This window comes from Lissotriton vulgaris, chromosome 7 (assembly GCF_964263255.1).
Source record: "Lissotriton vulgaris chromosome 7, aLisVul1.2, whole genome shotgun sequence".
NCBI lineage: Eukaryota > Metazoa > Chordata > Amphibia > Caudata > Salamandridae > Lissotriton > Lissotriton vulgaris.
Genome location: NC_141695.1, coordinates 329194969 through 329220819, shown reverse-complemented (window position 1 = coordinate 329220819; position 25851 = coordinate 329194969). Strand labels below are relative to the sequence as shown.

The following is a 25851-nucleotide window of genomic DNA, read 5'->3' as shown; positions in this document are numbered from 1 at the left end:
GAACTCCGAATTGTTATAATAGATACTTAGGAAACATTTAATATTATTCATTATTATTACTATTATATGTAAAGTCTATTTTATTGTGACTTTTATACCATGCATTAATATCACTTTATACTTACAGTTCCTCCCATAGCCTGTTTTCTATTATTCTGCTTTTCTCATTAGCTATTGTTCAAAAACGTTCTATTTTAGGTATCAGAATAACTAAAATATAAATTTGACATGAACTCATTTTCATTTTCAATTATTAGCGCTACTAAATTAATACTAATTATTTAACTATTACAATTAATATGTTCTCCACAGTTTATTTGATTATACCATGTATTTGATATTTTCATATTATATTGACCCCTTTCTTCTTCTTCTTCTTATTTTTTCTTAGTTTCTTTCCTCTCCTCTTAACTCCCTCATTTCCTCTCATACTATACTCTTAAAATGTAAATCTCCCCCTTTACTCCTTCATCTATAACTCCGAATTCTGTACTACTGTTCGAAAACTGTTATTACTATCACTTAAATACCCCCTTCACTACTGACTCTGTTGCTGGATGGGGCTCCTCTGACACGGATAGTCCGAAAGCTCAGACCCGCTGTAAACAGTCCCACTCCCTGGGTGCTGTGTTTTCCCTACACAGAACTCCTTCCCTTGTATTTACATTAGTTTTTCCTGAACTTCGTAACTCTTCTTTCTCATTTACTTCTATATATAACATATAAGTAAATCTTTATAACCCTTTAATTTGACTTTTTTAGTAGACTACTTCTACTTCTCCTCTCTCCTTACCCGGAATTTTCTTGAACTCCCCCCCCCCCCCTACACAGTCTACTTTCTTTTTCCTTCTTGCTATGATAGCCCTCCAGTATTTGTTTAACCACTATTCCTATATTTTCTAAACTTTATCCCCTTCTTTACCTAACTCTTTACACTCCAACACACAAATGGCAGCGAACACATTCTCTTCCTCCCATCAGTTCGCATTATTTCATGGAATGTTAATGCTCACACATATTTTATAAAACACAAAAAGTACTCTCTTATCTCAAAAAGACAAGAACTGACATTGCTTTTTTACAAGAGACTCAGTTAGATGCTCTAGAGTCATCTAAATTACAGCAGGACTGGGTGGGAAACGTTATTCATTGTGGACTGACAATACAAACTTGTTTGAGAAGAATCAACAGCGGAAATGTGGTGTGGCCATCCTTTTACATAAATCTCTACCCATCACAACTATCAAAACCTGGATGGATCCAGAGGGCAGATATGCCTTTGCTAAGTTAAAAATCGGTGAAAAGATCTTTTGCAATGGCTCAACATGTGCCCCAGTAGGTGCTAAATGCTCTTCCCTTCTCAATCTAAATCGTCTCCTTGTGGAGATTGGAGCATCTAGTTACGTCATCGGTGGTGTCAGGAACTTGGCTCGTGTTGCGATTTTAGATAGAACAGAACCCTTAGACATATGTGATGTTGGTGACAGAGCTTTACTGGGCGATATAACGTCAGACCATGGTTTGGTAGATCATTGGCGCCTTTGTCATCCCTTAGACCAGGAATATACCTTTCTTTCTTCTGCTTATGGTACACAATCAAGGATAGAATATATTCTTATTTCTCACTAAGTGGTTGCAATCATATAAGATTCCCACATGTTAGAAGATGCTATTACTGATTACTCTCCAGTTTTACTCGATTTGGAAGTAGGTTTGGCCTCTCCAAGTAGAAAACCATGGCATATAAACATTCAAAGATACAGCTCGCCCAAAGGTAAAATCCAACTACGTTCTCATCTCTCTGAATACTTAACTAATAACAAATCATCAGTTACTTCTAGTGGAACTGTCTGGGCAGCTGCAAAAGCAACTATTCGTGGACAACTAATGAGAGATGCAGCCACAGCTAATAGGGCAGCATCTATGCGTACTACTGAACTTGAGGCTCAAATTATTTCTCTTACTCATTTATGTACTTCTTGTCCCACTGTATCCAACCGCAAGAGCTTAGAGTTAGCTAAAATGGCACTTAGCAATTTATATACTTCCAAGGTGGAGTATGCTCTTCAACGTCTAAGAGGCAGACATTATGAACAAGGGGAGAAAGCCGGCTGATTACTTGCAGCGCAGCTGAAACAACGTGAAGCCACCATGGCTATATCTGCAATACGAGCAGAATCAGGAAAGATCCTTACTAAACCACAAGAAATAGTAAATACTTTCAAATCTTTTTACAAAGAACTATACAATCCTGAAAATTCTGCAACTGAAGACTAAATAACTACATATCTTGCAAATATTGATCTCTCATGCCTTACAGATGAGGGCAGACATTTACTGAACAGTGACATCACTAAGGAAGAAGTAGCTACAGCCATCTCCAAATTACCCTATCATAACTCCCCAGGCAAAGATGGATTCCCCATGGAATATTATAAATGGTCTGGAGAAGAAACGGTTGACACCCTTCATTCTGCTTGTAATGAAGCTGTCCAGACATCTTCTCTTGGACCTAGTTCTAATAAGGCATTGATTGTGGTTATCTCCAAGCCAGGCAGAGGTCCACTAGTTTGTGGTAGCCACCGCCCCATTTCCTTAATAAACAGCGATGTTAAAATGTTGGCGAGCATTTTATCCTCACGACTCCGCAGAGTTATCCCTTCAGTTATACATCATTCACAGGTTGGCTTTGTCCCAGGTTGTTCCTCTAGAAATTATCTTCGAACACTAGCCCATACTTTAATCTGTAGAGATACTCGGCAAGGCTGTCCCCTATCCTCCTTTTATTCTTGTTAGCGATGGAACCCCTTGCCTCACTCATTCGCCAAACATCGCAGATCCAGGGCATACCTATAACGGGAGGAGAATCAAAGCTATACCTATATGCTGATGATGTTCTTCTTACTCTTAAAGATCTCTCTCATTCTTTACCAACCCTTCTCGACATTTTGAATAGATTCTCAACCCTTTCTGGTTATAAGGTGAATTGGGACCAAAGTGAAGCCTCTCCCTCTCTCTTCGGATACCATAAAAGCTTCGATTGATGGATTTCCCTTTTGCTTGAAGTCATCCCAATTAAAATATTTTAGAAATTCTGATTAAGTGCAGTTTAGGAGGGATGATTTCGGACAATATCTCACCTCTTATAGTGCAGATGGAAACTGACTTTGCCAAGAGGTCGCTTTTGGGCTTCTCCATGTGAGGAAGAGTACAGGCAGTAAGAATGGTTACTATTCCTCACTTTACTTATGTACTAGGAATGCTCCCAATTGTAATGCCTCTGGCCACACTTCATCACATAGACTCCCATTTACGGGCCTTTGTTTGGGGAACTATGCGTCCTCGCCTAGCTACTGCTAAATTAATTGCTCGCTATTCCCATCGTAGACTAGGTTTACCATTGTTAGAACACTTCTCCTTAGCTTTACACCTTTCACAATTGGCCTATCTTCTCCCAGGTGTGACTGATTCTCCCCAATGGGTCACAACAGAACACCTATTACTTGAATGTGACAATGGCCATAACATCTTATACCGCTCCCTTAAACCTCGAACTTCCCTTCTGCATCCTGTGCTTCATGCTACACATCAAACAGGGATTGCCCATAGTTTACACTTTAAAGCTCCAATATGGGGAAATGAAAGTATTGGAATCAATGGTCGTGCGCTTTCCTGGACTAATTAGAGTTCAAAAGGCATCCAGACACTAGATCAAATGATAATAAATGGTGAATCAAAATCATTTGATCTTTTTGTGAAGAATTTGACCTTCCCTTGCATCAGGCTCCACGACATTTACAACTACAACACTGCCTGAGAAGATGTCTTGGTTCTTCTCCCTGGACGTTAGAATCATCACCGATATTGGATTATCTTCATACTTGGGGTTGGCATAAGGGACTAATATCAGGATTATATTTCACTTACACTAATCACCTATATTCACAACCACTTAAAGCTCTTCACGAGAAGTGACAGGAACGCTTACATACTACCATAGACGAAGATGCTTGGCCAGACATACTGGAGGCCATGGATAAGAACACCCATGAGGAGTGCCTGAAATGTTGTATTTTCAAAACTTTACTCGACTGGTACTGGACACAATTGAAACTACAACGAACAGGACTACTACCATGCTCTAAGTGTTGGCCATGTTCTGGAGTTAACTGTGACCGTCTCCATATACTCTGTGAATGTCCCTCTATGCAATATTTGTGGACACAAATAGGTGATACACTTAAGGAAACTATTCCTCTCCGACTTCCTCTTACCTCTTACATTATTTTACTGCATGATCTTGGGAGTTCACCTCACTTCTTATGTTCTCAGTGCCAACTTTTACATACTGCACTTTATTCAGCCAACATCTTTTTTTTACGATTGTGGCAATTACCAAGCCCTCCCTCTCAGGAGGATTAGATGGTTGCTATGATCCAGACAGCATTAAATGAGCTTATAATATATAAACTACAGGATCAAGAAGCAATATTCCAACTAGTGTGGGCTTCTTTTCTCCGAGACTCTTGAAAATGTTCCCTTCTTACCAACCTGTCTGGTATTTCTCCCCTTTTGTTTTGTTTCATCTCTTATCATGTCTTTCCGGGTAGAGAGATGATTTTTACTTTTGCTTTTCATTCCTCATTTTCCACTTTTTTAGATGACTGCCTTTTATCTTACCCCTCCTCTCCCCCTACTTTCCTCTCTCATACGCTATTTTTCTCTATATTATATTATATTATATTATATATGTAATGTTATTAGACCACTTTGGGCCTATTATATTGTATCAGATGTATTAATGTTTCTATCCTTAAATCCCCAATAAAGAATTACGATACAAAAAAAAAAGATAGCCAGGATGCAGCTAAATATGCGATTTGTGCTGGTCTGGATACGATTGACTGCTTGAAGCAAAGACGCGTCACTAGTGTGGTACTCCATCGCCATACATAAATGCGATCCATAGGCCTTTCTAGAGGTGCACAGTCATTCCTCATATTTGTGCCTTTTGATTCAATCCTGTCTATTTGGCAAAAAGACTGATTCTGCCCTCGAACGCTTAAAGGAAAGCAAGTCCACAGCGTATTCCATGGGCCTTTCCACACCTGCCAGATAACCCTTCTGAGGCTGTTCTAGAGGATAGGCATACAGACATCACTAGGCTCGGCCAACACCCAGGATGGCTGTTTTTCACGTCCAACAGATGGGTCCTCCATATCGCGTGGGTGCAGCTTCTCTTCTTACAGAAGTGGATTCCACCTCTCCCAGCAGCGTCAGTCCTATCAGCCTTAATACAGGCTGGTCAATCCTCCACAGCGGGTTTCTCTAAATGAGGGCTTCGCAAAAGAGACTACGACCTCAGAGCTGCAACACAGGCCAGAAACAGTAATCTCGTCCACGTACTAGCTGTGCCACCTCATCTCGTAGGTATGAGATATCCAATTACCTCCATCCTTGGCAAACCATCACCTTAGAAAAAACACACTATATATACCTACAGTCTGCTACATGTGTATGTGATGCAATGTTGAAAAGCCCTAGTTTATCTCTCAACTCTCAAGGTGTTATAACACCGGGGAAGGCATCCCTTAAGGATAAGACCCCTCACTCACCCGAAGGTGACATGCTTCATCATATGGGGCCTCCTTACCAGTGGGGAAAACCTAGTCACCACTGGGAGCTACTACTTCAGGGTTTTAAGGAAGGAGCTCAGAGATATTTTTTTAGAGTCGGATGGTAATCCCATATGTGTGCTGTTGTAGGTTGAGTGAGGTATGTTGCAGCGCTGTGTGAAGATGGGGGGGGGTGAATTTAAAACTGTCTAGATAGATCACCAATAACCTTTATTCCTGTGTACTACCTGACAGGGGTAAAATGTAACAGCACAGTGGTATGGATATAAACCACTGTTAGTGATAGGTCGACATGTTTCAGTCTCTAGATCTATTTTTAGTATCAGCGGCTTTCTTCAGGACCAGATATTTATACAATGCTGCTGCAATAAGTGTATAGAACATAAAAAGAATAAGTAAATGGTAAATACACCACCAGTACTCCTGCGCAATACTATTGCTGTGTCAGGTCATACTCTGGATATCTGTGAAAAAAAGAGTAAAATGCAAAAGGTGGTTGTTGAGGAGAGGGAGAAAGTATATAGGGCAATTCGAAAACATTTCAAAACTCTTAAATCACATGTAATCATGTGCATATTTTTCTATCACTATGTCATACATAAATAATGCCTAATTATAAGCATTTTTTTGGACTTACCCACAATTGTTGAATAGTCCAGCCTCACCTCTACCTGTCAGGTTGCTCAGGAGGGAGGCCCCACACTGCGGGAGGAAAAAAGACACTGTAGTAATTGCTAACCACACTGTCTAGCTTTTTCTAAATTCTAGTTTCTCTAATGTCTGGAAGGGTATCCAAGCCAGGGACTGTGTAAAACGAGGTCAGTGTTTGTGTACATATTGTCAATAGCTATTATTCAATAAACAAGATCCCAGAATTTCTGAGGGAAAACTAGCTTAAAGCTTAGTACTTGTAGTGGATTGTATCTTCAGAAAGAGAAGAGGGGGAATGGGGGTATGTTAAAGATATAGTTGATAATTATAACAACAAGTTTATATCAAGTTGTAATGGCAAGAAAGGACCCATATGCCAGGCAATTTTATTAAAGACTATCTGTAATTTAAGTCTATGAATAACTCTCTATTGCCATGAATCAAAGTGGCCCTCCTAACCCATAGTGATCTATTTAGATAGCAAACAATGGGTTATGCTTCCATCAATGCCTCTTTGAGCCAGCAAACTCACCTGTCCGTCGGTACCTCTTCGTGGAGTAGAGCTAACCCCGGGAGGTACCGAACGGCAGGTTTGCTCGCGTTTATATAGTCTGCTAAATTAGGTTAATTGGCCTCCGCTGTGTCAGGCGGGTCCTTGCAGTGGACGCCGTCTTAGTTAATGCCTGCTTTCTCGGTCGTCATTGCGCGTGTGCAGCTTTAGAACGCTGCTTGTTCGCACATGCGCCCAAACGTTCTCCTAGCTTGCACTTTTGAACTATGCGCGCATGTGTATTAGTGTCGCGCTAATTACTCGCGCATGCTTATGAATGCAATAGTGTTCTTCAAAAACGTTAATTAGCTGTGTTTACGGAGATGTTCTCTGTTGTATGAAATACTGTTGTCTTCATTAAAGGAACACCATTTACACAGAAAAGGCCTTATGTCTCTCCCCATTTCTTTATTGATGGAGTATCATATAATTCTCCGTGTACAAACAGCTACCATTGTTTGTCATATATCAAGTGAGGAGTTATTTATACTCTATAATCGCTGGCTATTTGTGGAAATGATGGTACTCACTAAATAGGTTCAATCCTAGTACAAGCCTTATTAGGGGATCTCTAGTAATGAGGATAATTAAAACTCTATGTGATATTCAATGCATCTACACTGACGTAATGAAATGATTGTGGGCTCTAGTCCTTAAATACTAACAGGGAAATGTTCCTCTTCACGGTAACTTTAAATGTTTCTGGGAATACAAATGTTAAAATTCATATATATAACTTAGTGTGGTACAGTACTAAGAAGTTATACCCTGAGATTTATTATGGCTCCATTGCATGTGTATATCCAGAGGCAAATCTAGATATGATAGAGTTTATTATTTAGGTGTTTAGGCTGGCATTCTCCTCATCCTGCCTAACTCTTCCACTAGTTGTATGTTAATATACTACCTCTGGCCCTAAGGTATATGAGTGTGTGGTTAGTTCATTTAAATTAGGGTCAAGGATATGTCATCATTTAGTCCAATAGTGTCTGTTCTAAGTCTATATACCCACTTCTGTTCTTTACGAAATAGAAATTTCGCGGGGTCTGTCAAGTGTGATGGAATCCACGGCTTTTCTAAAACCACCCATTTAAGGTCCGTATCACTATGTCCTTTGTCCAAAAAATGATTGGTCAGTTTTGTTGACCGTTTGCCACATTTTATAGTGCTTTTGTGTTCTTGTATCCGCGTTTTTACTTTTCTAGTGGTCATGCCCACATATCGGAGCTGGCAAATCAGCCCCTCACTGTTACAGTTGGTGTGTTTTTCAATCCTCCAGGGGCGTGCGGTTCCAATGTCTAGCTCTAAAGTTTTCTCTGTTTGAGGACAGACTGAGCATGTGCCACAGGGAAAATGTCCTACTACTGGGGGTAGGTTCCACAGAGTCATCTGTGTCCCTGTGTTACTATTTCTTTGAGGACGGGTGTGGACCAATTTATCCCTCAGATTCGCACTCCGTTTGTATGCAAACAATGGATGAGATAGTTCATTATTTGCTAGGTTGAGAATGGGCCAGTGTTTGTTTATACTTTTTTTAACTGAGTTTGAAAAACTAGAGAAAGTATTTACAAACGTCATTCTTTGATTAGATTCTTTTTGTGTTTTCTGTTCTAGTAACCATTCTCGGTTGTTATTGGCCGCTCTTTTCTTGGAGTTCCGAATTATGCAATTAAGATATTTCTTCACCTTAAGATCTATTGTCAGTCCCTGAGCATGTCTTCATACTGTTCCAGGTTTGTGCAATTACGACTTATTCGTAAGAACTGGCCAAACGGTAGGTTTTCACGCAAAGCACGTGGATGGTAACTTTCAAATGATAAAAGCGAATTGCAGGAGGTTGGCTTCCGGTATAGTTCTGTTATCAATCCTCCATTCATTGGTTGAATCAATAGATCTAAAAAAGGAAGTTTGCTTTTGGAGGATTCTAAGGTGAACCGCAAAAAGTCATTCTGATTGTTCAGCCATTCATGGAACATTTTTAGGGTTTCTTCTTCTCCTCTCCATATGACAAAAATTTTGTCTATGTACCTTTTCCAGGTACGTAGATGACTGAAGAACGGGTTGCTTGCTGTCAATATAGTCTCCTGTTCTACCTTGTGAACATACAAATTGGCCAAACTAGGGGCACAAATACTGCCCATACAAGTGCCTGATATTTGTAGGTACAATAGATCCTCAAATCTGAAGAAATTTTCTTTTAGTACCATTCTAGCACAGAACATCACAAAATCAATCGGGGTGATGCTCTCCCATGTGGTGTTTTCAAGCATTCCTCTTATGGTGGCTAATGTCTCCTCTTGTGGAATACACGTATAAAGTGATTCCACATCGAAGGACACCAGCCAATCCTTTTCAGTGTCAAATGGAATTTGTTGAATATCTTTTAGGAGATGTTTTGTATCTTGGATAAAGGTTGGCATTTTTGACACCAACGGTCTTAGAAAGATATCCACAAAACTGGATAGGGGCTCAAGTAGGGAGCCAATTCCAGAAATGATCGGTCTTCCCGGTGGTGGTCTGGTGGGCTTATGTATCTTAGGTAGCACGTAAAAGTAAGGAGTTACAGGTGTCGTTGCTACCAAATATTGTGCTTCATGATCCGTGATCCATTTCTGTTCCTTGGCTGCAAACTTGTTGTTATAATTATCAACTATATCTTTAACATACCCCCATTCCCCCTCTTCTCTTTCTGAAGATACAATCCACTACAAGTACTAAGCTTTAAGCTAGTTTTCCCTCAGAAATTCTGGGATCTTGTTTATTGAATAATAGCTATTGACAATATGTACACAAACACTGACCTCGTTTTATACAGCCCCTGGCTTGGATACCCTTCCAGACATTAGAGAAACGTGTCCCCAGATGTAGAGAAGGATTCAGCCCGACTAAATCAGGATAAATATCCGGTCTGGGGACACGTTTTTAACTCTACTTAAATCGGTACGTAGAGTGGCCCCTCCCAACCCAGTGCCCGGATCTTTTAACCGTATCCCCTCGGGGATAATTTTCCAAGATTGAAATGCTCATTGTCGATTTTCTATATTGAATATTACCCAACTCTGATGTTCTCAGGTTGTCTGCCCCGCTACCCCTCTCTCGTCCTGATGAAGACCCACATGCAAGGATTTCAATGATACCTGCTGTGTTGGGTCGAAACGTCGACTTCTTTACCCTAAAGCACAGCCTCCTCCCACCCTTAATTTTTGCTCAGTATGGACATTGAGGCATGCGCACTATGAATTTTTATGTTGATTTATGATCATTCTACTGTCTATCCGACATTGAACCTATAATAATGTTTGATGAATACGTGTTTTTATCATCACTATCCCTTCCTACACTACCCTCACGACTGCACGTCCTCCTTTTTTCCCCCCAGGGGCACTAATACAACTGTAATTTGTGAATTTGGTTATGATTACCTTTCTCCTATAATGTGAATAAAACATTATAGATGCATTTATTGTTTCAACTGCTTTATTTGAGCTCCGATATGTGGGCATGACCACTAGAAAAGTAAAAACGCGGATACAAGAACACAAAAGCACTATAAAATGTGGCAAACGGTCAACAAAACTGACCAATCATTTTTTGGACAAAGGACATACTGATACGGACCTTAAATGGGTGGTTTTAGAAAAGCCGTGGATTCCATCACACTTGACAGACCCCGCGAAATTTCTATTTCGTAAAGAACAGAAGTGGGTATATAGACTTAGAACAGACACTATTGGACTAAATGATGACATACCCTGGACCCTAATTTAAATGAACTAACCATACACTCATATACCTTAGGGCCAGAGGTAGTATATTAACATACAACTAATGGAAGAGTTAGGCAGGATGAGGAGAATGCCAGCCTAAACACCTAAATAATAAACTCTATCATATCTAGATTTGCCTCTGGATATACACATGCAATGGAGCCATAATAAATCTCAGGGTATAACTTCTTAGTACTGTACCACACTAAGTTATATATATGAATTTTAACATTTGTATTCCCAGAAACATTTAAAGTTACCGTGAAGAGGAACATTTCCCTGTTAGTATTTAAGGACTAGAGCCCACAATCATTTCATTACGTCAGTGTAGATGCATTGAATATCACATAGAGTTTTAATTATCCTCATTACTAGAGATCCCCTAATAAGGCTTGTACTAGGATTGAACCTATTTAGTGAGTACCATCATTTCCACAAATAGCCAGCGATTATAGAGTATAAATAACTCCTCACTTGATATATGACAAACAATGGTAGCTGTTTGTACACGGAGAATTATATGATACTCCATCAATAAAGAAATGGGGAGAGACATAAGGCCTTTTCTGTGTAAATGGTGTTCCTTTAATGAAGACAACAGTATTTCATACAACAGAGAACATCTCCGTAAACACAGCTAATTAACGTTTTTGAAGAACACTATTGCATTCATAAGCATGCGCGAGTAATTAGCGCGACACTAATACACATGCGCGCATAGTTCAAAAGTGCAAGCTAGGAGAACGTTCGGGCGCATGTGCGAACAAGCAGCGTTCTAAAGCTGCACACGCGCAATGACGACCGAGAAAGCAGGCATTAACTAAGACGGCGTCCACTGCAAGGACCCGCCTGACACAGCGGAGGCCAATTAACCTAATTTAGCAGACTATATAAACGCGAGCAAACCTGCCGTTCGGTACCTCCCGGGGTTAGCTCTACTCCACGAAGAGGTACCGACGGACAGGTGAGTTTGCTGGCTCAAAGAGGCATTGATGGAAGGATAACCCATTGTTTGCTATCTAAATAGATCACTATGGGTTAGGAGGGCCACTTTGATTCATGGCAATAGAGAGTTATTCATAGACTTAAATTACAGATAGTCTTTAATAAAATTGCCTGGCATATGGGTCCTTTCTTGCCATTACAACTTGATATAAACTTGTTGTTATAATTATCAACTATATCTTTAACATACCCCCATTCCCCCTCTTCTCTTTCTGAAGATACAATCCACTACAAGTACTAAGCTTTAAGCTAGTTTTCCCTCAGAAATTCTGGGATCTTGTTTATTGAATAATAGCTATTGACAATATGTACACAAACACTGACCTCGTTTTACACAGCCCCTGGCTTGGATACCCTTCCAGACATTAGAGAAACTAGAATTTAGAAAAAGCTAGACAGTGTGGTTAGCAATTACTACAGTGTCTTTTTTCCTCCCGCAGTGCGGAGCCTACCTCCTGAGCAACCTGACAGGTAGAGGTGAGGCTGGACTATTCAACAATTGTGGGTAAGTCCCAAAAAAATGCTTATAATTTGGCATTATTTATGTGTGACATAGTGATAGAAAAATATGCACATGATTACATGTGATTTAAGTGTTTTGAAATGTTTTCGAATTGCCCTATATACTTTCTCCCGCTCCTCAACAACCACCTTTTGGATTTTACTCTTTTTTTCACAGATATCCAGAGTATGACCTGACACAGCAATAGTATTGCGCAGGAGTACTGGTGGTGTATTTACCATTTACTTATTCTTTTTATGTTCTATACACTTATTGCAGCAGCATTGTATAAATATCTGGTCCTGAAGAAAGCCGCTGATACTAAAAATAGATCTAGAGGCTGAAACATGTCGACCTATCACTAACAGTGGTTTATATCCATACCACTGTGCTGTTACATTTTAACCCTGTCAGGTAGTACACAGGAATAAAGGTTATTGGTGATCTATCTAGACAGTTTTAAATTCACACACCCCCCCATCTTCACACAGCGCTGCAACATACCTCACTCAACCTACAACAGCACACATATGGGATTACCATCCAACTCCAAAAAAACATCTCTGAGCTCCTTCCTTAAAACCCTGAAGTAGTAGTTCCCAGTGGTGACTAGGTTTTCCCCACTGGTAAGGAGGCCCCATATGATGAAGCATGTCACCTTCGGGTGAGTGAGGGGTCTTATCCTTAAGGGATGCCTTCCCCGGTGTTATAACACCTTGAGAGTTGAGAGATAAACTAGGGCTTTTCAACATTGCATCACATACACATGTAGCAGACTGTAGGTATATATAGTGTGTTTTTCTGAGTACAAGGGAACATATACCTAACAGTCTATAAACTTTCCCTACAGACCCCCAATCCACGGTAGTGTTAGCAAACCATCACCTTAGACAGATGGGTATTGGACCTAGTCACCTATGGCCATATATTGGAGTTTACAGAAAAACCACCAACCATTCTGCCAAGGCGAGCACCCCCCCCCCCCTCATCTTCACTTACTACAGAAGGAAGTTTTCTTAATACTTGCCAAAGGACTAATAGAGAAAGTCCTGGTTGCTCAAAAAGGGAAAGGGTTCTACTCCCGTTTTTTTCTTATGCGCAAGAAATCAGGAGAATGGAGACCTAGCCTAGATCACAGAAAGCTCACCAAGACAGCCACGAGCAATCTTTGCGGATGATAGCTCTTTCCGAAATTCTTCATCGTCTCAACAGCAAAGATTTCATGACATCTCTAGGCCTGGAAGATGCTTACTTCCATATACCCATATAACCCAAACACCGCAAATATCTTTGATTCACGGTAGCTGGTGCCCATTACCAATTCAAAGTCCTGTCCTTGGGACTCAAGTCAACCCCTCATATATTCATCAAGTGCATGTCCCTGGTAGCAGTGGTACTTGGGAAAGAAGGTCATCTTTTATTCCCTTACCTAGACGACTGGCTGATAAAAGCTTCAACCCCAGGACAAGCTGCCAGAATCCCAAAATCCTTTCTCTGAGCCGATCTAAACATGATACAGAACAAGGTCTTCCTCTCCCAAGCCAGACTAGAGAGGCTAGCACACTTGGCTCGAAAAATTGCATGAAAAAGTTCTGTGACATTGTTCTAGTTGCTCCTAGGCATGAACTCTTCCGTAAAAAACTTGGTCCTGTTGGAGTGCCTCAAGATGAGGCTATAACAAGAGGAACTGCAGCTTCAATAGATAAAGTCAGAAGGGTCCTTCAAGGACATGATATCCATTACTCCTCGAAAGGTACCAACGCTGGCATGGTGGTCTCACAAATCACATCTCTCTCAAGGCCTTACGTTCCTACCACTGGTGCCGGAATACATCGTCACCATGGAGGCTTCAATAGAGGACTGGGGAGGCCATTTACTGGACCTTCAGATCCAAGGAAGTTGGTTGGCAAGTCAAAGGTCTCTCCACATCAGCAGCTTGGAGCTCAAGACCATTTTCCTCACCGTGCAGGCTTTCCTCCTAAGGATCGCAAAATTCTCTGTGCTGGTCCTTACCGACAATACGACCAGCATGTATTATATCAGTAAACAGGGAGGAACTCAATTTCTAGAAGACCAAGCACTGTGGGGTGGGCTCACAGCCCACGGAATAGCCTTACAGGCCGAACACGTGTCTGGAGTCCACAACAAGCTAGTGGATGTCCTCAGCAGGACCAAGGACAGTTGCCATGAGTGGGTATTGGACCAACAGCAGTGGAACAAAATATTCTCATTGTGGGGGTAACCAGCGCTGGACCTCTTCGCAATAGACAGCAATTCCAATGCCAGTTCCACGCTAGTTGATTCCCTTTCCCTGGGTTGTGGGGGAATGCCCTTTCGGTGCTCTGGTCTGGGATTTATGAGTACGCTTTTCCCCCGTTCCCACTGTTTCCAAAAGTCCTCACCGAGACTGTCTACTATTGATTGCTTTCAAGTGTCCCAGGCAGCACTGGTTTTCAGAGCTCTCCTCCTCTTGTTAGAGACCAAGCCCATTCACCTTCCACCAGCGCCATCTCTCCTGACATTAAACCAAGGTCAGATATGCCACCCGGAGCCAGCCTCTCTCGACTTGTATGCATGGCTCCTTAATTCTATGAGTTTCGGAACTTAGAAAGAATATCTCTGCATTCTTGAGTAATAAGTCTACAGCTTAAGGCACAACCAAAACATACAAGTTAAAATGGAAGAGAGTCAGACACTGGTGTCAACAAAACAACGTACACTATTTCCATGCTTCTCCAGAACAGATCTTACCTTATTTTTTTCTCTGGCCAAGTCAGGGCTGGTTTATGCATCAGTCATAGTCAACTGTGCTTCAATTTCAAGATACAGATGCTCGGCACAGGCTCTATCTCTCTGTTCTACAAGGCTCATAAAGCAATTAATGAAAGGACTCTTTAGAGTTTTCCCACTGGTGCAAGCTCCTCCTCCAGAACAGAATGGCATCTCAATGTGTTCCTCTCACAAGTAATGAAGCAGCCATCTGTACCCATTCTTAAGGCTGATTTAATTTTGCTGATGTGGAAAGTTGCTCTTTCCTTACTCTCACAACTATCTCAAGGGTTAGTGAGATATAGGCCTTTACCACTGAAGAACCTTTTCTTCAATTCACAGATGAATTTGTACTTCTCAGAACAAACCTGAAGTTCATCTCAAAGATTCCTTCTCAATTCCACCTCAATGAGCCTATCATCCTTCAAGCTTTTTCCCACTACCCAGCTGATCAGGCTCTTCATACTTTGGACATCAAGCGGCGTCTCAAATGTTGCCTTCACAGAACTAAGCACATTTGCAAGACTGAGCAGCTACTTGTAGCTTATGGTCAAGGTTGTCAAAGCACCACAGTGACAAAGCTTATGATTTCAAGATGGATTTCAGTGACTATTCAGTTTTGCCATTCCAAGGCAAGTAAATCCTTAACGAAAAAGGCTCAAGCTCATTCGACAAGAGCAGTGTACACTTTGGCTGCTCTATTTGCGGGCATTCCCCTGGAGAAAATATGCTGTGCTGCAAAGTGGAAGAGCACCCACATGTTCTTGCAGCACTACTGCCTGGAATTGACACAGCGAAGCGACGCAACTGTAGGCCGGGCAGTGTTTTCACCATTTATTCCAATAAGGTGAGCCTCTATAAATAGAGGAGTTTATTTATGTTTAAGTCAAATGTTCCAGAATCCAGACTATTGTAGTTTTCTACTTCATTTTTCTATTTACATTCTGTATCTACAGATTATACACATAAACGCTTACATTCTCAATATAGATATGTATATAGTTCAAGTTCAACTTTATTCGGACTACAAGAAATCCATAAAAGCGCAGCAGCATGACAAATTATACAACAATGATAATAACATTCATTTTAAATTTAGACATTTTATGAAGATGTGCAATAACAATTCATACATTAATTTAAGAAGGTGATCATGCATGGGTAAAAGTGCTCAGAGGTTAGACATCATCCTGCGTGCTCGGGTGGCAATTTTCAAAAAAGTGCTAGTGCGAAAGACCAACTCTTGGTTGGTCATAGTAAGTAACCACAAGTAAGCATTGTCCAGGCAAATTGGTGTCTGCTTTTTAAAAAATGGGGTTAAAAACCACTTGGTGTATTTTAAATAATATTTGCAAAGAAACAAAAAATGTAAAATAGATTGACCACTCACACTGTCACATGGGCAGGGGACATGGTCAAGGTTAGGGTGGTAGCCAAGGGGGAAACATAACACAAATTTAACAGTGCCAGCTCTTAAACGGAATAGAAGGCTCCTTTCCCATTGAGTCATTGGTAAGGTGAGATACAACTGGCCCATGGAACACAGGTCCCTTATGGCAGACCAAAATATGTTTCCCTTTTTTATAGTGGCAGCCTTAGATAAGGCTTCCCAACAGTCATTTAGAAGAGCTCCTTTCCGATTGCTGATTGCTATATTGTACCTCCGCCTTGCTGTGCTCACATCTGCTGTACACCTTGGGTTAGATGTTAAAGCCCTACGCCGGTTCCTGTTAGCCTCGGAGCCCTCATGGTCGAACCGCCTTGGGTCATTTTTTGGTTTCGACAAGAGAGTTTTAATTGCCTGGCAAAGTTTAGTAAAATCCTGGACTGCCCCTGGGTGTGGTTAATGAGTCGATAAACATGAGTTAATAAGGTGCATATTCTCCTTTGCTGGGTCTGAAACAATTTGCCACTATCAACACCCCTCCATTTTAATCTTAGATTGTCAGTTGATGGTATTATATTCCTGGACCCACATTCGTTGGAGAACAAGGGGCGAGGCGCCAATCTCAAGACTATTTTAAGAGGATTATGGTCCCCATGGCTCGTGGAGGTAACCTCTGCTGCCATTAGACGGTCCACAAAAGGGGGGGGGGGGAGATAAAGATAAAATCTATGGTTGAAGAACAACCCCTTCCTCTAAATGTAGGTGCTTGGTGGTTAATATCAAGTGAAACACCAGTGACATCCATAACATTAACAAGATTATGGTGACTCAGGAGCGTAGCCAACTCTGCACCCCTGTGGGAGGCAGGATCTAGGTTAAAAGTATCTACACCATGTGACGTATCTTTACATTTTGCATTAAAATCTCCACCCAGGAGAATCCCCGTAGCCCCTTCTGAACCTTGATGGCAGTCTAAATTAGAAATGGAATAAAAAAGCTCAATAAAATTCCTATTTGGAATAGAGTAAAAATCATTGTTATAAAAATGTATCAAATAAAATGAAACTCTCCTTTTGTATATCAATGTTTTGAGATTACCGCTATTGGTTGGTAACACCTTTAAGCTTCCTCCAGCAGCAACATTAATCCCAGTGAATAAACCCCCCATGGTCGACCAAATTTAGGGGTGGGTGCAACTAAAGTAAAACAATGAAATCCCTCGATATATAATTTGTGAGTTGCCCAAGTCTCTTGAAACATGACTATGTCTTGGTCCGATATTACACGCAACCAGTCCTGGTCACCAAGTCTTGACTGTAGACCGGCTACGTTCCAACTTAAGACATTCAGATCAATGTCAGCTTTGACCTTATTTGTGGTTTGCAGGATGAAGGGCGTATCAATAGGAACTACAGATGTGGATCCTAAGGGGTTTTCTACCTGTTGTAATTGATAAACCGATGAAGATAATTGAATATTTATAGAGTGCGGATCAGCCGGGATATCAATGTGGGCAACTGGTGTGAGGCCTACGGGGTTTTCTACAAAATTAGATTGATCTGCTAGTAGAGGTAGTTGTCAATCTTGGGTGTCTAGATTAGATAGGGCCTAAAACCTGTTAGTTACCATTGGCAAAACATGGACATTCATAGCAGTTATATTCTGTAGTTTGTAAAAGTAACCCAACGGGAGCGCACTGATACTGGAATTTAGTGTTAATGGTTGCTCTTGAATACTTAGTAAACGTCGGACCATTTGGGGTTTACGAAAATTAATAACAATACAGTTGCCACTAATATTTTTGGGAGAGTGGCCAACCCACCCAACTCGCCTGACCATAAGACTTTCGTTCATGTCCGAGTGGTGAAATCTTTTATGTTTGACCAACCAATCCACTGTCTTATTGCGTAAGTCTACCCAAGACTCCCTCCGATCGCCAGTAAGATTTGGGACGCCAGCCAAAACCAGCACAAAGGGACACGAGTCAGGGGGTGTACTCAAGACATCAGCATTGGATCTCAGGCAGCTACTCCTATTACAGTCCATAGCCTTTGCGCCCACGCTTTGATTACTTGCATCAGAAACAAGGTTAGTGCCAGGATGTGGATGCTTAAGATGGCTATTACCTAAATCTTTAGTGTTGGGCGCTCGGGGTATGTCTTGTATATTCCTTTGCTCATAATCAAAATGTGAAACAGGAAAATTATTGTGATTTCCACATGTAATACATGAATTAGCTGTTAGAGTATCTTTATGCAGGGTAGAGCTTGGCAATTGTAAATTGGACCCATGATTTATAAGAGTCGGCAATGACAGAACGCCCCCCGCCCCCGCATTATCAGAGATACAGTACTCTTTAATACCACTGAGATTGTCCATTATAGAGTCCATCCTTTGTAACCTTCCCCATAGGAGGTCAAAATTCCTATTGATTGCCTCCTTAATCTGGGAGAATGCAATTTCCAAGATTTTCTCAACAGAGTCTACAACCGCAGTTTCCACAGTGTTGTGTACGCCAGTGGCATATCCTGATTGGTTGAGAATGATATCAGTCTGGGTACCCATGGAGTTAGAATTAGGGTTTGTTGGGGTAACTACTGGATCAGCTGTGGGATTGGCAGCACAAGAGCATTTGGCCTTTGTTGTCTTTGAAGCGCCTGCAGTCCACTTCCATTTATTTGGAAGAGCTTTCGTCTTGGCATTTCTCTGGAACCTGGCAACCTGTGCTCTGGTGTTAATGCAGGGCACAATAGGAGCAGTCATATCCGGTACATCCTGGTTTAGTAGGGCAGAGTTAGGGGAGACTGGATGACTCGAAATAGACTTTTGGGAAGATGGATGAGATGTACTGTCTGAATTGGGACCACTTAATGACAAACGAGTCTGTAACGATACAGGGTCCAAGGAAAGGCGGCGTTCACTAATTTCGATTTTGTAAGTCAACAGAGATTCCACCTTTAAGATAGAAGAATCTAAAATCCCAGCAATGTGTATATATATGTCGTAAGCTCATATTGACCTCCACAAAAGTGTCTTGCTTTTACCCAGCATCCTCTAAGGGTATTTTAATTACCTACAATACTGTTTGCTATTCTGATTCAAGCAATACTGGAAAAGAAAATAAGTTACTTACATGTAACTGAAGTTATCCAGTATTAGTATATTTCATTGATTTACATGCAACCCATCCTGCACCCCGTCAGGGGGATGTTATTCCCACTTATGCTTGAAAATCTGGGGGAATCAGCCTCTCTTGGGAGTGTTACCATCTGACTGGTCATAGTTAAAGGTTGGCCCTTTTTTAACCCCTTGGCTGTGGGGCACATTCCCCTGCTGTGCCGGGGGGAGGGTGCGCGCACAGCGCCCCGGTATCATGACGAGCAAAGCTCGTCATGAGCCACGGTTCTCGTGTGCTCATGACGAGCTGAGCTCATCACGACCACGCCCGTTTAATGGAACGCTCAGCACGGCAGGGGAATTAGCCCCGCGTGTTAGCATTCCAACGGTCATGACAAGCTCAGCTCGTCATGAGCACACGAGAACCGTGGCTCATGACGAGCTGAGCTCGTCATGAGCGTGGGAGGGTTTCAAAAGGACATAGCTAGGGTATTACATGTATGGACTAGTGCTATTATAGCCAATGTTAGTTATACAAACTGCTTTGCTAGTACTGTGGGACTCCCACTTCGATGTGGAATGATTGAAGCATGTGAATCTATGAAGGATAATAATACTGGTTAACTTCAGTTAAAGGTAAGTAACTTATTTATTCTCCGACCATCCACTGTGAACACTGAGATTTGCCTGTAATAATCTATCTATTCCAAAGTTCAGGTTACAAACGGGGGGGGGGGACAGATCTATATCTTTTCTCGGGCAAAGGCATGGAATGATCTTCTGCTAACCTTGCTACTTTCAGAAAGCTTCTGAAAACATGGCTGTTCACTGAATCTTAAGTGCTTCTTTTCCAGATGAGCAGTTTTTTCTTTTTTGTTTCAGTGTAGTGCCGTGATACCTCTAGAGGTGGTTGTTGCCCTCTACAAATGGCAATTTAATGGATTCATTCATCTCAGTTAGAACAGCTCTGAGGCTTCTTGGCCTGTTCCCTTCATGCATCCTGCTTGACTAGTTTGCCAGGAGACATATGTGGGCTCTACAATGGGATCTAAGGTTTCAGTGGGCACAGCAACAAGGAAACCTCTCAGATAATATCCAGGTTTCAGAGGAGACTGCAGGTGATCTGCAGAGGTGGCTGCTAGACCGAAACCTGAACAGCAGCAGACCCCTCTCCTTTTCCCACCCAGAGCTCATGGTGGTGACAAATGCATCATTGCTGAGTTGGGATGGTCATTTGTAGAGGTAGAGATTAGAGGACTCTGGTCTCTGGTAGAAACACATCGCTACATCAATCTGCTCGAGTTGTGGGCTATTTACCTGGCATTGAGGGTCTGTTTGCTGTCCATCAATTGAAGGCTGATGCAGAATCTCACGGACAACAAAATCACTATGTGATACTGCAACAAGAAGGGTGGAATGGGTTCCTGTGCCAAGAGGCACTGCACCTTCAGAGTTGGCTAGAGCAGTAGGGCATCTCTGTGATAGTGTACCCAACTGGCAACATCTTTCTGCTCCGGGGCGGTAGAGCTGAGCTACGTGGCAGATCACAAATGGCAATGGGACCCTAAGGTTGCACAGGGCATCCTGCGACAGTGGAGAGAACCCTGGTTGTATCATTTAACCACCGTCCAGTAAGTGCAGTGTAAAAACTTCTGCATATTTTGAATTCCCAAGAACGCTCTCTCTGGGAGACACATTCAGACTAGATTCGAGCATGGGACTCACTCACTGCCTACATTCAAGACTGAACTGAAGCAGTGGTGTAGCAAGCGGGGGGCATTCTGCTCCAGGCTGCTTAAAAGGTGGGGGCGGCGGCCTCCACCCTGCTCTTACCTGCGCAGTCGCGGGGCAGGAAACACAGGAATCGCCAGCGCCACCCTTGCCCACCGATCTAACATGCGCCCGCCTCTACTGGCGGCAACAGGTCTAGCTACGCCACTGAACTAAAAGCCCTTCTCTACCAAAAGTATTTAAATTATAACAACTTCAGTCTGTTTTTTCCAGGACTGTTTCTGCATTGCACTGGGAATATCTTGTTACAGCTTTCTCTTGAAGATGATCCCCTATTGTCTCTCTTGACCTCTTCTAGCACTGTGGCATATAACATGATACCCCACCACTCCAAGATGTTGGAACCTTCCTACCAGACTACTGTAACTTCCTATGATCCTCTTAAAGTAACATGCTACCTTATGGAAAGCCCTCCCATGCCTTCAGGCGATGCCCATACTATATAAAACTGCATAAATAAAATAATGAAGAGAGAAATAAAGAAAATAGTGGACAAAGAGGGGGGTGAATGAGGTTGACAAGAGAATCAAGAGATACAAGGAATCTATGTGATCCAGAAAGAAACTGAATGGAGGGACAATTTCTGCATGAAGGGCATTCATTAGGATGGATTGGACATCTTGGGAATTTCATTCATTTAGTAAAGTTAGAGGTAATAGGACTAGGGAGACAGTTTCATCATAGTTTCAGTAGGTTTACTTTAATGTTTTTTCTCCAGAATCATAAACATGCAGCCTCGTCACATACAAAATTCAAGTGTGTGTAATGCATTTCACAGGCATGTTTGATCCCTTTACACTCTTGGGCTCAATAGCCATGATTATTACTTTTCTTGTCTCCTGTTGTACCTTTCTCAGGCCTCTGGAAGGAGACGGGATAGATGAGACTGCTCAACGCCTAGAAATGGACAGCTTGGATGTGGATGCGAAGATCCCGATGCTGGAGAGGTGAGAGCACACGACCACCAATTGACACCACAGACAGAAGGGTGGAGATCAGAGTGGGAGGAGGTACTAAACAACTGGAATAGTAAGAGATGGAGAGTTAGTTTCAGAAGAGGGCGTAAGGGACTGAGTTGGTGTTACTCAATCAGGTCGAAGCATTTTTTAGTGGGTTTGCTCAGCCTCGACTGCCACAAGTGTACATTTTTAGGTCTGGTGTCATTCATGTCCCACTACAGCATGGAGTAATAGGACAGCCCACTTAAGCCAATGGGTAATTTAACTATTTGTGACACTTTTACAAAGAGTATATCCACATTCAAAGTAATTTCCTTCAGTACCAGGGTATGGCAAAGTGAGCTTTCCGAGGTCCAAACAATAAATAGCTTTTAGCCGATGTTTATTTTTTTATACAGCAAGCTCTTCAAAGATAAAGTTGCACAAAAACCATGAACAAACAAAACATGCAATAACACAACCAAGAGGCCAGCAGCCAAAACCAACCCTACCGGCGCTACCAATTCTTGTTGTGATGTAGTTATCAATTCTAAACCAAATGGTGAGCACTCAAGCACAACCGGTGATGTTTAATTTCACGCCCTTTAAAAAAATCTTTTTACTGATTTTTCCAAATTAAAAGAATACATTTATGATTACAATCATCAATAGCAGTTCTTCATATGAAAAAAGGAAAATAAAGTGACCATAGCGAGTATATACATCTTATAGATCATGCAGATTAAAGTCAGTGTGGCATACAGGCAATTATGCGTAGCAGAGTTTGTTGCAGAGTTAATAATAATCATAGTATATATCATTGAACAGTTTAATGCCAAGTACTATTGCAGAAGAGGCTCATTGTCCCATATTTGTATTGTCTGACAATCATGATAGCAAGGACCCAGTGATGATCGCAAGGAGCCCAGGCAATAGTGAGCGGGCTATGAGTGTAGGTGGTTCAGTGTTGAAGTGGTGTCTCCCTCCTTCTCAATTACAGATACATCAGGAATGGCTGCCATATGTCAACTGGCCTGGATGTTGGCGGCTGTAGCTGTGCATATGTGTCACTAGTGGTATTGCATAATGTCATACTTAGGAGCCATGCCTTAAGAGTAGGAGGTATTTTACTGGCCCATTTAAGTGGCAGTTTGCGTTTAGCAAGTAGAAGCGCCATAGCAGCGAAACGTCGTCTGGGTTTGGGGAGGTCATGCACATGCCCCAGCAATGCCATTAGGGGCGATGGCGCTATCTCCATTTCCACCATTTTGGATACCACTCCAGCCTAACACAAGTCCACGTCATGTGCGCGAAATCCGCACACTCAGAGCCACACTTCGGACAGGCAGCAGATCTAGCAGGATCCATACGATTCAGTTTACTAGGGGTGACATACACTCTCCACAAGAATTCAAAGTGCAGTAGCTTGTGATGATGATTAGGGGGCACCTTGCGTGTTTGTGCGCAGCAGCAGGACCATTGCACATCCGAAAGGGCGTGCCCCAAATCGCGCTCCCAAGCACTCTGCACCCTTCCATCATGGCATGGTAGCTTTGGCACCACTTCCCTATACATGCGCGCCACCAGGTGGCTCCTATCACCACTCTTAATAACTTCTATCAGAATTGAAAACTCCGCGGGTGCTAAGGGGTAGCTGTCCAGTCTTGCTCGCAGCGCATTCTGCAAGCACAAAAGAACAAAGTGGTCCATAATGGTAGCTCACGGAAGCGGGGGTCCTCAATGCGAGAGAAAATAGCCCCCCCCGGAATAGGTCGCCAAAGGAGGTCAAGTGAAATTTAGTTTGCGTCCGTTTTACTAGGGCCTCTTGCAAGATGGGAATCCAGCTGTTATCAGCTAAAGGCAGTGCTGGAGAGTATAACATACTGTGCACCTTACATATTACATATGTGCACCAGTCACCCTCAATAGCTTATGCCAAGCCCAACTAGTAGTGGACAACGTCTGTATATCTTGGGGGTCTCGAGGGAAACCACGTGGCAATCGCGTGTTAAGCAGGGCCGGGAGCGCCAGGTCAGCCTCTGGTCTGTAATATGGGATGCTAGTGTCTGTAGTGTATCAATGTTGGGCGTAGCTCGCCTGAGCGACCAGATAATAAATCTGTAGGTTCAAGACACCAAATCCCCCTCTCTTGTAAGGTAGCACTAAAGTTTCCCATCAAATGGGGGGCTGCTTACCACCCTATATCAGACGTGTTAACAGGGTGCTCAGGTTGGAGAAAAATCCATTATTCAGCGGTATGGGGATATTTAAGAACAATTTGTGATATTTGTGATATTTGTGATATTTGTGAGGGTATTTCTAGAGCGCGACGTTCGCTCCGGAGGGAGCATCTTGGCGCTGACGATCCTGGATGACCAGTCCTAAGGGGGTTAGATGGCTGCTTTGGAGTAGTCGTCAGAGAGGTTAAAAATCCAGGTCTTTAGGAGCTTTCTGAAGGGTTTTTCAAGGGTCTGTTGTCTAAGAGTTTTTGGCAGGTTATTCCAAGCTTTCGTGGCAAGGAAACTTAGGGTTTTCCCTCCCTTCGTTTTCAAATTGTATTTGGCAGGGAGGATGAGATTGTCGTGGGTCGAACGAAGGGTGCGATTAGGGATATAGTGGGGAAAACGCCTGGAGAGGTATTTAGGGCCTGTTTTATTGAAGGCACGGAAGGCTATGATCAAGATTTTGAAGAGAATTCTTTTGTGAAGAGGCAGCCAATGTAGGGATCGAAGAGCAGCAGTGATGGAGGCTCTGCGGGGCAGTCTGAGGACCAGACGCGCGGCTGTGTGGAGCACACTTTGTAGTTTCGATAGCGTGTTCTTTTTTGCCCCAGCGAGGAGGCCGTTACAATAATCCAGGCGTGAGATTATGAGCGCTACTGTCACAGTTTTTCTAGCCTCGATTGGAAGGAAATCGAAAAACTTTCTAAGGGATTTGATTATTCCGAAACATTTGCCGGCGACGGTTCTGGCATGCTGATCAAAGGAGAGGTCGGAATCGAAGGTTACGCCAAGATTCCTGGCCGAAGTAACTGTCTGAGGGGGGGCAACTGAATTGTCTGGCCACCAAAGGGCAGGACAGAAGGAGGTGTTTTTTCCGATCGGAAGGATCTCCGTTTTATTCGAGTTGCATTTTAAGTGATTGTTGTCCATCCATCGGAAGACTTCGGTTAAGCAGTGTTTGAGATTGAGCTCAGCTTCAGTGGAGTTGCCCTCAAGTGGCACAATGAGTTGTGTATCATCGGCATACGAGGTGACAGGTATGCCGAATATTTCGATCAGGGACAGGAGCGGAATGAGGTAAATGTTAAAAAGGAGAGGGCTCAGGATGGACCCCTGCGGGACACCTGAGGAGACCGTCTTTTCTTTGGAGTGAAAGGGGCCCAGAGCGACAGTTTGTGATCGATCGGTGAGAAAAGACATTATCCAGGATAAGGCGGAATCAGAAATACCAATGTCCATTAGTCTGCTGATAAGGATGGAATGGGAGATGGTGTCAAACGCCGCTGTTAAGTCAAGAAGGATGAGAATGGAGTTTTTCTTCTGATCTTGTAACATTTTAATGGTACCTGACAGTTCAATTAGAGCAGTTTCGGTCGAGTGTTTAGGCCGGAAACCCGATTGCTGGGGGTGGAGAATGTTGTTATCTTCCAAGTAGCATTTTAGCTCTCTATGAACTAGTTGTTCCGTTATTTTTCCCAAGGCCGGGAGCAGTGAAATCGGGCGAAGGTTGGTCAGG

General features: G+C 42.4%; 1 protein-coding gene across 1 annotated transcript in view; it reads left to right on the top strand.

The window, feature by feature from the left end:
• Nucleotides 1-25851, top strand: part of LOC147701495 (transient receptor potential cation channel subfamily M member 4-like) — a 1534183-nt gene that overhangs the window by 975267 nt on the left and 533065 nt on the right. The window contains exon 16 of the mRNA XM_086929348.1: nt 22033-22122. Within this exon, the coding sequence (XP_086785474.1) occupies nt 22033-22122 (90 nt within the window). The remainder of the gene's footprint in view (nt 1-22032; nt 22123-25851) is intronic.